A 12,347-nucleotide genomic window follows, 5' to 3' on the forward strand; every position below is an offset into this window, starting at 1 on the left:
AGAGTGTGAAGAGCAAAAGAGTCAAGAGCATTTTAAATCCAATGCTAGATGTTTATATCTTCTGCATGAAAATTTGAACGTGTTAGTGGTTATGCGTAAGCAAAACTTCTTCATTCAAAATGATGAATGGTTGTCAGAGTGTTGCTATATGATGTTCTAGATGCCTATTAGAATATTAGGTTTTAAACCTGTTTGGTTCCTGTTCCACACATCAGATAGTTTTGCTGTTCTACCTGAGTCACAGGCATTGTACACACACAGTGGAAAATACAGTAGACACTACACTGTGTCCTGTTCTCAAAACTGATCTGAGATCAATGATCCATGTACGTGTGAGTGAAAGGCCGTGCCGGGTTCTGCTGCTCTGCGTCAATTGAGGTATTCCTTGTGGCGCCCTGTGCTGCTCCACATTACCAGAGAACGGTTGCCAGGGCTACCATTTATTAATATCTATCTATAACTTTGAGCACTGTGCTCATTTGAGCAAATAATGAAGACACTGGTTCCAGAGGACTCACAAATCTGCACATACTTAATGTCATAGGACATGAGTCTGTTTGTATGTCTACAAGTTTGTAAATAATAGTGCAGTTGCAGTGGAATGCGCGCAAGTGTGTTAATGCACAATTTATTTGCATAGTTTTTGCAACCAAGCAGGTTAAAAATGGGGTTTAGTCTATCCATGTACATCTTCACGTTTGTTAAAATTAAATCAGTTTTTGTTTTACTTAATTTGCAAGTTGCAAAACAAGTAAAATCAGTTAATTTTTAAACAGTTCACTAAAGCATTAAATGTTCACGTGCACTCCGTAGGGTCCCGTTTAAAAAAAAAATTGATGTGTAAAATATTTGCACCTGTATTTAAAAAAGTCAAGTTTGGAAGTCACATCCATTGAAAAAGTAATAGAACAAACCTGCCCCCTGCTGGTAAATGTGTTTGATAAGCATGCACAAAAGTCAAAGGCGTACATTGTGTACATTGTTTTGTAATATATGTCTAGTGTACATTTCACAAGAAGAACCTTGGAATTCTTTTATAATTTACTTACCCTCATGTCATGCCAAACCTGTGACTTTCTTCTGCAAAACAAAAGAAGAATATTTTTGTTGACTTTCACAATATATATCAACACAAAACTCCATTCCATTCCATTCCATTTTCTACCGCTTATCCGAACTACCTCGGGTCACGGGGAGCCTGCGCCTATCTCAGGAGTCATCGGGCATCAAGGCAGGATACACCCTGGATGGAGTGTCAACTCATCGCAGGGCACACACACTCACTCATTCACTCACGCACTCACACCCTACCATGCATGTCTTTGGACCAGGGGAGGAAACCAGAGTACCCGGAGGAAACCCCCGAGGCACGGGGAGAACATGTAAACTCCACACACACAAGTCGGAAGCGGGAATCGAACCCCCAACCCTGGAGGTATGAGGCGAACGTGCTAACCACTAAGCCACCGTGCCCCCAACACAAAACTCAAAACAGATTAAATAAATTATAACCAAATTTTCATTTCTGGATGAATCATCCCTTTCAGTTCTTAAAGGACAGAAAAAAGCGTAAGCTTCTTACAGTAAATGTTGTCTATTTCATCCATGAGCTATTGCACATCATATGAAGCCATACTATAGATTTGTGATATGAACAGACTGAATTGAGCTCATTTCTCATTAATAATCTTCAACCGTGCGAAGTTCTTCAACCGTGTCTAGATTTTAAAATGGCACATCAACATAATTGATGCCAAAGCAGCATTAGTTCTTTCAAATACATTAACCAAACGTAACATACATTTTTCCGTTTATTGGATGAATGGGTTGAATGCATGTTTGGGCAGTATATTACATGTGGCATGTGGATTTATTACTTACTGTATAAATAAGTTCCTCATTGAAAGTGTGTGTCATTGAATAGCACATTACGGACTACTCTTGTTGTATGACAAACATGCATGAGTCTTTCAAAATAAATCAATTTATGTTGCTCTGAAAAAACACCATGGGGTTAGAAGAAAATATAATACGCATTTTTGCATAACTGACGCTTTAAAATTTACATGTGTGATGTTTTTAAAAGCTTGACTGTAGATGTATTAGTCATTTGATTATTATTCTACAATATCTCAGCAGTGATGAATTCTCCTTCTAGTCTGCACATGACACTGTTGCTATGCCGTAATGAGACTGGTGGCAGAAGAGCATCCAGACCTGCATCTCAGCTGTTCTCTGAATGCATCTGACTGTGCCACTGTAATTAATAGCGTCTAGACAATCGGTCTCATAATCATTCAGCACGGTGCACTTTTTCTTTTATATTATATAAGCTGTGCATTGCTTATTACCAACTAGAGATTTTCTGGAAATCAGTTTTGTGTAATAGTCATGATTTTTTAAACCTCATGTCATTCTTAGCCTGGATCGCAGATGTTGACATCAAACTTGTTGCAATGTGGTGTGGTGCAATATATTGACAAAATTCTACCCAAATGCAAATGAGGTTTGAGATCTCCAGTGGAGTGGTACATGGTACAGTGGGATTTCATAAACATTGTTTTTACTTGCAGAATGTCCTCCTCGGCTCATTGGAGATTCCAGTCAGGTATTGAAAAATCGAGTAATTGTGTTTGCTCAGGGTAAGTTGGCAGAAAAGGAAAGTATACAGTAGTTTGGGAATAGGTCAGTCAACATAAAGTAACAGGAGACAGAGGATATAATTTACTATGTGAACTGCTTCGCTATGCCTGGCTATGTGTGCTGTACCAGGGAACAGATAGCGACAGCCTGCTTTTATTACAGGAGTAAAGATTAGAGGCGCAGCCAAAGTTCCTCTCCGTCGGCTATTGCACATGATTCTGATCAGAATCTGAGTTATGATAGTGCATGTCATTTCAGATACACACCCTCACACACGCACACGCATACTTACAAGACAGAGACACCCGTGCCCCGCCGTCACACTCTGTGTGTGGATTTGCTTGGAGCAGATGGTCTAAAATGAGTTCCTCAGGCTGGATACTGGCTGTGTGTCTTGTGGTTCTTGAAGGTAAAAAAGTCATGTGTTCTGCATTCATCTCGGTGCAAGCGAATGAGATAACCATGTGCTGTATGACTGAAGTTTTCGTTAAGGCAACATTCAAATTCACCATCTGTTGTTGCGCCATGTGTTGGTTTATTAAAGGAAACATATTTGCATGCCATTAGATTGAAGATGAATTTGGTGGCAGGATGCACATTCAGAGTTTTTCTGTTCATTTACTCATTTAATGCATTATTTGTTTTCTGTTTAATTTATCAGACCATATTAAATGGTATTTCATTTAAAATGTGATGATATTTAATACGTTTGTGCTGTCGTTCACATAGTGTCTTGGATTTTAAGGTTGTTTTGAAATTGTAGTTTCATTTGGAAAGTTTCAATCACTAACTCGTGACACTGTCATCTTAGTTTATAAAGGCAGACGTTTAACCTTCGATCTCCAAATGTGCTGCCAGTAGGTTTTAAACAGTTATACTTTGTGTTTCTTGTTGTGCATCAACACAGTGAGTATTCATGCAGCGTGGGCTGAAGAAGGACCAGGCAGCGAGAGGAATTGTTCTGCAATTCCTCAGGTAATGTGTTTTATACGCCATCACTTTCTTTTTGCTTCTGGTTATGTTTTCCTTCACACAACTGATCCAGCCACCCACTGCTAGAAACAATAACGCTGTCTTCAGCGCACAGGCCCAATCTGACCTCTCGGTGAGGAGATTCTCTCTTTGATAAGAGGCTCGGTTTATAGGCCATGCACAACGGATCTTATCTCAGTGAAGTGAGCGTTTGCTGGGAACGTTTCAGTGGCAGAGGGGAAAAATATTCTGTCGCAGAGGGAACAATTGTCATCACCCATTATTGTTATTATGATTTGTATTATTTATATAACTGAAAAAAACTCTCTTTTTAAAATTGAAATTGCCTTATATTATGAGTTGGGGTGAGTTGTATATTCAATGTGATTGTACTTAAAAACGTGGAAGGAAGCAAAAATGTTTTACAGTTAAAATGTTTGATTTGTGTTGTCGCAGTATCTGCCACCAACAGCTGTTAACACAACTCTCCGACTTCACCATCTTAGAGCAGCTATGACCCCCTTGAATATCTCAGCGTACATCATCCCAGCGACAGATGCTCATCTGGTAAAACCAGTTCTTTTATTGATCTATCATCCTCACGTCTCTTCTTTGTCCATCTTTTAATTAACTTACTGGTTCTGATTTACTGGTTTTATTGGCAGAGTGAGTATATCGCCCCTAGAGACGCAAGGTTGGCATGGATGTCTGGTTTCACTGGCTCTGCAGGTGTGTTCACGGCCAGCCAATTATAATATTACTGCATTTCAGTCACATTATATCCGTCGCATATTTGCTCCTTGAGAGATGGCTCTTGAGTTATAAGTGATGATGGTCTGTGTCTCTCATAAAAGGCACAGCAGTTGTTACTCAAAACAAGGCAATTTTGTGGACTGACAGCCGCTACTGGATACAAGCAGAGAGACAAATGGACTGTAACTGGGAGCTTGAGCGAGACGGTGAGGACATCAAATAAATAAATAAACCAGGAAAACAAATCAAGTTAAACATGCAGGAATACAAAGACCTTGAGGCATTCCTAGGATATTAAAATTTTGTTGCTCACTGTGGAGAATAATTTATTGTTTTTTGCTAAACTGGCATTCACAATAACTCTTTAACACTTTGCTGGTTTAACTCTGGATCATAGTTTCCATTCGCAGTATAACCAACTGGCTGATTCAGGAGATTGCTGAAGGAGATCTGGTGGGCTTTGACCCATTTCTCTTCTCTGTCGGTGAGCAAACACATCGAATAAACAAACTCTCTCTTTCCTATTAGTCTAAAAGGTCAAGTGTGTCATTGTGCGTAATGGTAAATACTTTATCCAAAATCCATATCAAGGTTATTAAAGTTTACTAAAACTATTTAAACGTTTCTGTTTATCGAAATCAAATTGGATATTGGCCTAAATGTTATTTTTAAAACTTAAGCTAACCAAAATGAGAAATGTTCCTTCGAGAATAAACTGAAATAAGTTGAGGGTAACTGAAATAAATTTAAAATAAAAATAATAATTTTGTATCGCAACCTAAAAATAAACAAATAAATAATAAAATAACCAAAGTACAAAACAAAATTGTGAAAAATTAACTAAAATGAACATTACATATACTAAACATAAAAATACCATCTTATTCGAAATAGCAATAAAAAATACAATACAACTAGAAACTAAACTATAAAAACACTGATCCGAGTCTTTTTACTTGTGTGGGTTCACTTCCTAAAATATGTGCATTTTCTTTTTTCTTTCCAGACACATTTAACAGCTACAACACCGACCTGGCTCCAGCGAACCGGATCCTGAAGTCCATCCCTGATAATCTGGTTGATAAATTCTGGACGGATCGACCTCCACTGCCTGCAGACAAGCCCACACGCTTACCTGACAGTGTTATTGGTATGAGTGTGTCTTATCAGCATTACTTAACTGATATGATAACTTGAACAGAGACCATAAGATGATGACAAACAGAGCAATAAAATTCTTGTTTAATCTTTAAAGACCAGATATAACTAATAAGTGCATGTAAGCAGGACAGATGATAACAAACAGAGCAATAAAAGTTTTCTTTAATCTTTAGAGACCAGATATAACCTACAGTGACGGCAGTGTAGGCAGAGCTCTTAAGATGTGATGTAACTATTGCTTTAGAGCAGGGTTTATGGAGCATTATTAAAGTATTGCAGTTATAGGATCACGAGTGTGCGTGTGTGTGTTTGTCCAGAGAGAACCTGGCCGATGAAGGTTGAGCAGATACGGGCCCAAATAAGCATCAATCCATACAAGCCCACCGGTGTGCTGCTGTCTGCACTGGACGAAACTGCATGTACGAACACCGCGGCACAAAACTATTTCTTGACATTAACTGGGTTTAAGTTTGTTGGTCAAAACATTTGAGCTTGTGTTTTTGCTTCAGGGCTGTTTAATCTGCGAGGCAATGATGTCCCTTATAATCCATTCTTCTACTCCTACACTCTGCTGTCAATGGATGAGATATGGCAAGTGTTGACATTGCTTTTGTTTACAGGGTGTATTTGTCTGAAAATTCTTGTGGTCCTTCAACCACTAAAATTAGAATTAAAAAACAAAAATTGATCTTTGCATCACAATGTAATATATGTAACATTTCAAGCAATGTTTGAAAAACATTTTACATTAATCCAATGCACTTTGCAGTGCATTCAAGCTATTAATTTTGTCAGCATGCAACTGAAATGGCATTGTGTGACAGTGCGTATTGAATTTGAGTACATACCTATTGACCATTATAACAGCAAATTCTAGATAGTATAATTGCGAGAAGTATGAATACACTGCTGCGTCCGCCTTTTTTTTTTGTCATGTGTCCCGTATGCTCTTTGACCTATGATGTTTTAACAACAACCTATAGATAGGCATTGGTTCATTGGTAAAACATCATTTTAATCTAAAAAGGACATCCAGGGATACTCACCTGCTGTTTTTTGCATGAGGTTTCAAACATACCATTCATGACTGATCCTGATTTTCGCTTTTGGAGGTACGAGACTTTTGGACCAGTTTCCTTGCAATAAAACCTGCATTATTTAGACTCTTATAACAAATGCAAACGAAAGTTATGATAAAAAAAAATCCATAACTTTTACCACTACAACATGTGATAAATGACCCTAAAGTCTGCTTTATATGGCCAGCACTCTAGTTTGGTTTGCACGGTAACTAACTTCCCTCTGTTTCTAGGCTATTCGTACACGTTGAACGCATCACAGACGAGTTGAAGGTCTACCTGAACTCATCATGTTACACAGCGTACTGTGTCCAGCTGATCGACTACCGCTTTGTGCGTACATACCTGGCCAACTATCTAGTCAGACCGGGCACAAGGTTGTGGGTGGGCACAGAGTATACCAACCAGGCCCTGTATGAGCTCATCGCTCCTCAGGTAAGATAATCTATACGGTTTCATCCGACGCATGTGCCTGGCCCGAATAGCATTTTGTCAGGACGTCATTGTCTACTTTTGACAAACAAAGAGAAAGCAGATGCCATCCTAGACTAGCTCTGTGAAATACCCTCATATTTGCTGCTCGTTGAATGGTTTTAATTGTTGTATTTGAATAGTAATTTTGATATAAATAATTGACCTGTTAGCTAAAGAAGCCCACAGTATAATGTAGGTGAGGTTTGCTCAATATTTGATCAACCTCTCTTATCTTCTTTAGGAGAAACTCCTGACCAGCACCTACTCTCCTGTGCTGACCACAAAAGCGGTGAAGGACTCGACAGAGCAGCGTATTCTCAAAGAGGCTCATGTAAGAGGACAAGCACAAGTCGTAAACCTGCTAGATGCCGTTTATGAATGTTCTATTATCATAATTTCTATATTGAGGGGCTCTTTATTACACCATAAAGCCATGTCTGGAGATCAAACAGACTCCATTCACTCAATTTGCTTAATGCTCTAGAGATATGGCTTGTTTTCAGCTTTCCATTCTCAGAAATGGAATTGTTATATTTACTTAACATTGAAAACAGGCCATCGCAGATATCATTGTTTTAGTGTTTTATGAGCCGGACCACAGTTGACTGCACCTGTTTCGAACGCCCGTCTGGCATTCGTCTGGTCACAAGTCGGTGGTTTTGCAATTATCAGCTGAGGTGAGTGAACATCTTCTCTGGATCCCACAGGTGAGGGATGCAGTCGCAGTCATCCAGCTCCTCATGTGGCTTGAGAAGAAAGTTCCAGAAGGAACAGAGACTGAGATTACTGCAGCACATTTTGTCGATGAGTGTCGCAGGTATGGGAAAGCCGAGCTTAACCCTGATATTCTCTTAAATACAAAACACATGCTTTCTGTTGCTTCAGCATTAGTTGTCTAAGCTTGTATTGTAGGTTTAATGTAATTTCGATAAGCAGTGTGTGTTTCTGTACTGTATCAACAAAGGATGTCGTGCTTGTGTAAATTGGTGTGTGGAGTAATAGAGACACACACAGTATTTTATGTTGACATGCACACACACGTTCTGTGTCCTGGCAGCAAGCAGAAGAATGGCAGAGGACCAAGTTTTGAGACCATTTCTGCAAGCGGACCAAATGCTGCTCTTGCCCACTACAGGTATTGCATTCTTGCCACCTTACCTAACAAATAGCTTATGCACTTTCAGTCCTCGTCTATGTTTGATAACTATACCAATTTACTATAGTCCGACCAAGGAAACTGCACGAAAGCTGACAGTGGAAGAGATGTATCTTGTTGATTCTGGAGGACAGTATCTGTGAGTTTCAAAATCCCTAAAACACTTGTGCAGTTCTTTGTGCAAAAGTAAAGATAAAGCTGCAACAAAAAGTCGGATTTGAGCGGAAATGTATTTTTGTCTCGCAGTGATGGGACTACAGATATCACACGTACCGTGCACTGGGGTGTACCCACTCATTTTCAAAAGGTACTAAACAGCAGGAAGGAGATAGTGTATATGCAGAGCATAATCTGAATATAACCTGAATATAAAAATCTCTTTTCCTCGTTGTCTGTAAAGGAGGCCTACACAAGGGTGCTCATGGGAAATATTGACATTTCAAGGACCATCTTTCCTTCGGGAACTAGAGGTGAGGATATGCTTTAGTCACAATCTTCAAGAACATTCTTACAAAGACACGCATACATTCATAACAATGGCATTGTTTTTCCACAAGGGGGCCCCATGACTTTTCTGTACAATGGCATCTCTTTTGTCACGTAATACTTTCTTCTCAATTTACACCATAGGTGTGAACATGGAGATGCTGGGACGCAGGGCGCTGTGGGAAATTGGTTTGAATTATGGTCATGGGACAGGTCATGGTGTGGGCAACTACTTTGGCGTTCATGAATGTAAGACTTCTCAAACCTATTTATCTGTAATGTCATCACTAGCATTGACCATTGAGACTTCATGTCTTGAAGTGACCATTGTACTCTATATTTGTTTATTGATTGTACTGATAGGGCCTGTGGGTTTTCAGACCAATAATATTCCATTTCAAGAGGGCATGTTTACATCAATAGGTAACGACTCAAATTCGTTATAATTGCTACTGTAATCATACATTTCAGTCATGAAAGTAACAGTTCACTCAAAAATGAAAATTCTGTCTTCATTTAGTCGCCCTCAAATGGTTCAAAATATGTATGTATCAATTTCATTGTTCTGATGAACATAGAGAAAGATATTTGGAAGAATGTTTGTTACCAAACAGTTCTTGGTCACCATTGGTTTAGTAGTTCAAATTTCTTTGTCCTGTTGAACACGAAAGGAGATATTTTAAAGAATGTAGGAAAGGAAACAGTTCTGGGGCACTTTTGACTCCTATATTTTTCCTACTATGGTGGCCAAGAACTGTTTGGTTAAAATCATTCTTCCAAATGTCTTTCATTGTGTTCATCAGAACAAAGAAATGTATACAGAACTTGAGGTTGAGTAAATGATGACAGAATTAAACTTTTTGAGTGAACTGTCCCTTCAAGCAAGTCTAAAACAAATAACTTTTCCTCTAGAACCTGGTTATTATAAGGAAAATGACTTCGGGATAAGAATAGAGGACATTGTTCTCACTGTTCCAGTAACAACAAAGGTTAAGTATATGACATTAAGCCAAGTTTATGATATTATTAATATGTGCAAAAGTGTAGAAGTTTGCTTTTGTTTTTAATTGTCTTCTTTATTTTTCCTGCGTTGACCGTTTAGTATGGAAATAATTACCTGAAGTTTCAAACAGTCTCGCTGGTTCCTTATGACAGAAACCTTATAAACACAACTCTTCTGAGCCCCGAGCAGGTAAAAAATTGCATAACGTTCATCACAAATTAGATAAATGTGCAAACTTTGTTTCAGAATTAGAGAGCAAATATTGGGACAATCTGCGTGCTTTATGAAAGCCTATTGTTTCTGTTGAAAGTCCCCCCAGTTGGCACACTTAACATTGAACAAACTCAGTTAATGCAAAAGTTTTCATTCTGTTGTGTTGTAGCTCCATTGGCTAAACACGTACTATGAGACCATCCGGCATGTTGTGGGTCCTGAACTGGAAAGACAAGGACTGAAGGTGGAGTATGACTGGATGATGAAGCACACAGCACCGTTCCTTATAGCTGGAGCTTCAGCTGTCTCCTCATTTACACTGTTAGTAACAGCGCTGTTCCCCGCCTTACTTCATCATCTGCTTTAACATACACAATGAACAATGGTCAGTCCTGCTCTGTTCCTGTGTGCATGATCAACTCACCTTCAGGTCCAAACAGAGAAGCTACATTGCGAACTCCTTGTTATGCTGTTTATCCTATATTGTATTTTCTCCTCCACATTTCTTGTTTTATCAACAAGCCATTTTAACCTACAGATTCAGACCTCATTAGAAGGTCAATGTTGACATTTTATTTACAATCACAATTTTGAGTTTAAAAAGCTTAAACTTTTGTTAATATTGTATAATGTATTGTATGATATACTGTACTGTAGAGATTAATCGAAAGTTCGACCACTATAAACAAATATATTTATAATTTATTGAGATACAACTTCAAAATAGAATTTATTAAAAGACAACATAAAACAATTTTAGTTTTGTGTTTTTTTTCTGTTTACACTGTGATTACTGATGTAAGGTGCGCCTACAATTTTGACAGAATTTTACTGTACAGTAATGTTTAATGTAAAAAAACTATTTTCAGAAGTGTTTTAATATTATGCATCAAATTACAAAAGAGACTGCAAATTTACACGAAAAACAGGTATTTTACATCTGAAATAACTGTTATATTATAATATTTTTTCTGCCGCCCCAGCCGAAAATTTTACTTTTTTTACAGATATTTTTTAACATTGTACACTTAGTATACAACTCCTAGTATAACATCATATGTTTCTCATCTTGATATTTGATTTTGTTGATATGTTGACTGCCAAGGTATTTGGCTGCGTTCACATACTAGACAATATAACAACATCTGGTTTACAATCATAGATTTTTATAGAGAACCCTATCTGTCTGCTTGTAGTCACTAAACAACACATGCAAACTTGGGGTATTGTCAACAGTGATTTGTTAAAGACATAAATCCTATTGTTTTTTTTTACTTTTGAACCATCATTTAAAAGAAGAAAGCACATGTTTTAAGAAATAACTGCATTTACTTTAAAAGGGTTACTTTGAGAGTGTGATCCAGAAGATTTTTAGGTAATGTACTCCCACAGTGAGATATCACATCAGAACAGTTGTTTCTGAGAAAAAAATCCCCTTTAATCGTCACAGGCCTGAAGTGAAGTGATCAGTAGACTGCCGCATATGAACATCTCATGCCTGCAGAGGTGCTGTTGCTTAGCAACAGTTCCGTCAGAACCGCAATAAGGTGTGAGTGTGGTTTAAGAGACGTCCGCTCTCTCTCTCTCTCTCTCTCTCTCTCTCTCTCTCTATCTGCACACTTTTGTTTGCCAGTTGTTCTGTTCAAAACAACTTCGAGCATGATAAGAGGAAAGAGAAAGGATAACAGAGCCTTTAGTGTCCCTTATCTTCTGTAAACTAAAATGATAAATGTAGCGTCTTTTTATAGTTAAGACTCATGGTTGGTGTGGTCCAACAGAAAAGAGGAACTGCAAAAATAGGAGGTGTTAAAAAGAATGAGCTCATGTACTGCGTGTCCACTGTTTCACAATGATTTTCACAATGATGACACAGGCTCATTCTGGACAGAATGAAGCAAAAGCCAGGTCTTGTGCCATCATGTGTTTTAAAAACAAACAAAGAAAAATGACATACAGAAACGTCCTCTATAGTTTCTTACAGACCAAAGATCTTTGGCATATCATTCACTACAGTAGATTAATATCTGTGGTGTGCGGGTCACAGCATAGATCATGTGAAAACGTTTTCTTATCTTTTTCTAATCTTTTAAATTCACATTAAAGGTTTGGGCTGAAGAGTAGTATCTTATATATTTCACTATCCAGTTTAACTCATCATACTAATAATGTTAAGAATAAAAAAACTGTTTGGTAAAGTATTGAGCTTTGTTAAAAAGATGTAAGAAATACAGAGGCCCAATTTAAGTTTTGTCCGTTGTAAACCAAGGCAATATGTTGTTAAAACCACAATGAACGTATACTCAAACCATAGGTCTGTTTTTTATCTGATGTAAAACATTTCAACAAAAGCCACCTCTTAAAACAAGTTCCTGTCTGGTCATGTGACTTCCTCAAGCATCGAGTTCTC

General features: G+C 38.0%; 1 protein-coding gene across 2 annotated transcripts; it reads left to right on the forward strand.

Annotated features, from left to right (window-relative positions):
* The first annotated feature begins 2,442 nt into the window (after positions 1-2,442).
* xpnpep2 (X-prolyl aminopeptidase (aminopeptidase P) 2, membrane-bound) lies at positions 2,443-10,694 on the forward strand. 2 transcript variants are annotated; one of them, XM_056769792.1, is made up of 22 exons: positions 2,443-2,608; positions 2,902-3,052; positions 3,551-3,618; positions 4,072-4,182; positions 4,281-4,344; positions 4,470-4,574; positions 4,766-4,852; positions 5,375-5,518; positions 5,847-5,948; positions 6,039-6,120; positions 6,842-7,043; positions 7,324-7,413; positions 7,790-7,899; positions 8,140-8,217; positions 8,306-8,377; positions 8,485-8,545; positions 8,639-8,708; positions 8,869-8,973; positions 9,088-9,147; positions 9,637-9,713; positions 9,827-9,916; positions 10,110-10,694. In XM_056769792.1, exons 2-22 carry the CDS (start codon positions 3,004-3,006, stop codon positions 10,305-10,307), a joined length of 2,025 nt encoding a protein of 674 aa, XP_056625770.1. In that variant the 5' UTR covers positions 2,443-2,608; positions 2,902-3,003; the 3' UTR covers positions 10,308-10,694. The 2 variants fall into 2 exon arrangements, with proteins under 2 accessions (XP_056625770.1, XP_056625769.1); XM_056769791.1 differs by having other exon boundaries at positions 2,443-3,052.
* The last annotated feature ends 1,653 nt before the right edge of the window (positions 10,695-12,347 follow it).

This window comes from Triplophysa dalaica, chromosome 16 (assembly GCF_015846415.1).
Source record: "Triplophysa dalaica isolate WHDGS20190420 chromosome 16, ASM1584641v1, whole genome shotgun sequence".
NCBI lineage: Eukaryota > Metazoa > Chordata > Actinopteri > Cypriniformes > Nemacheilidae > Triplophysa > Triplophysa dalaica.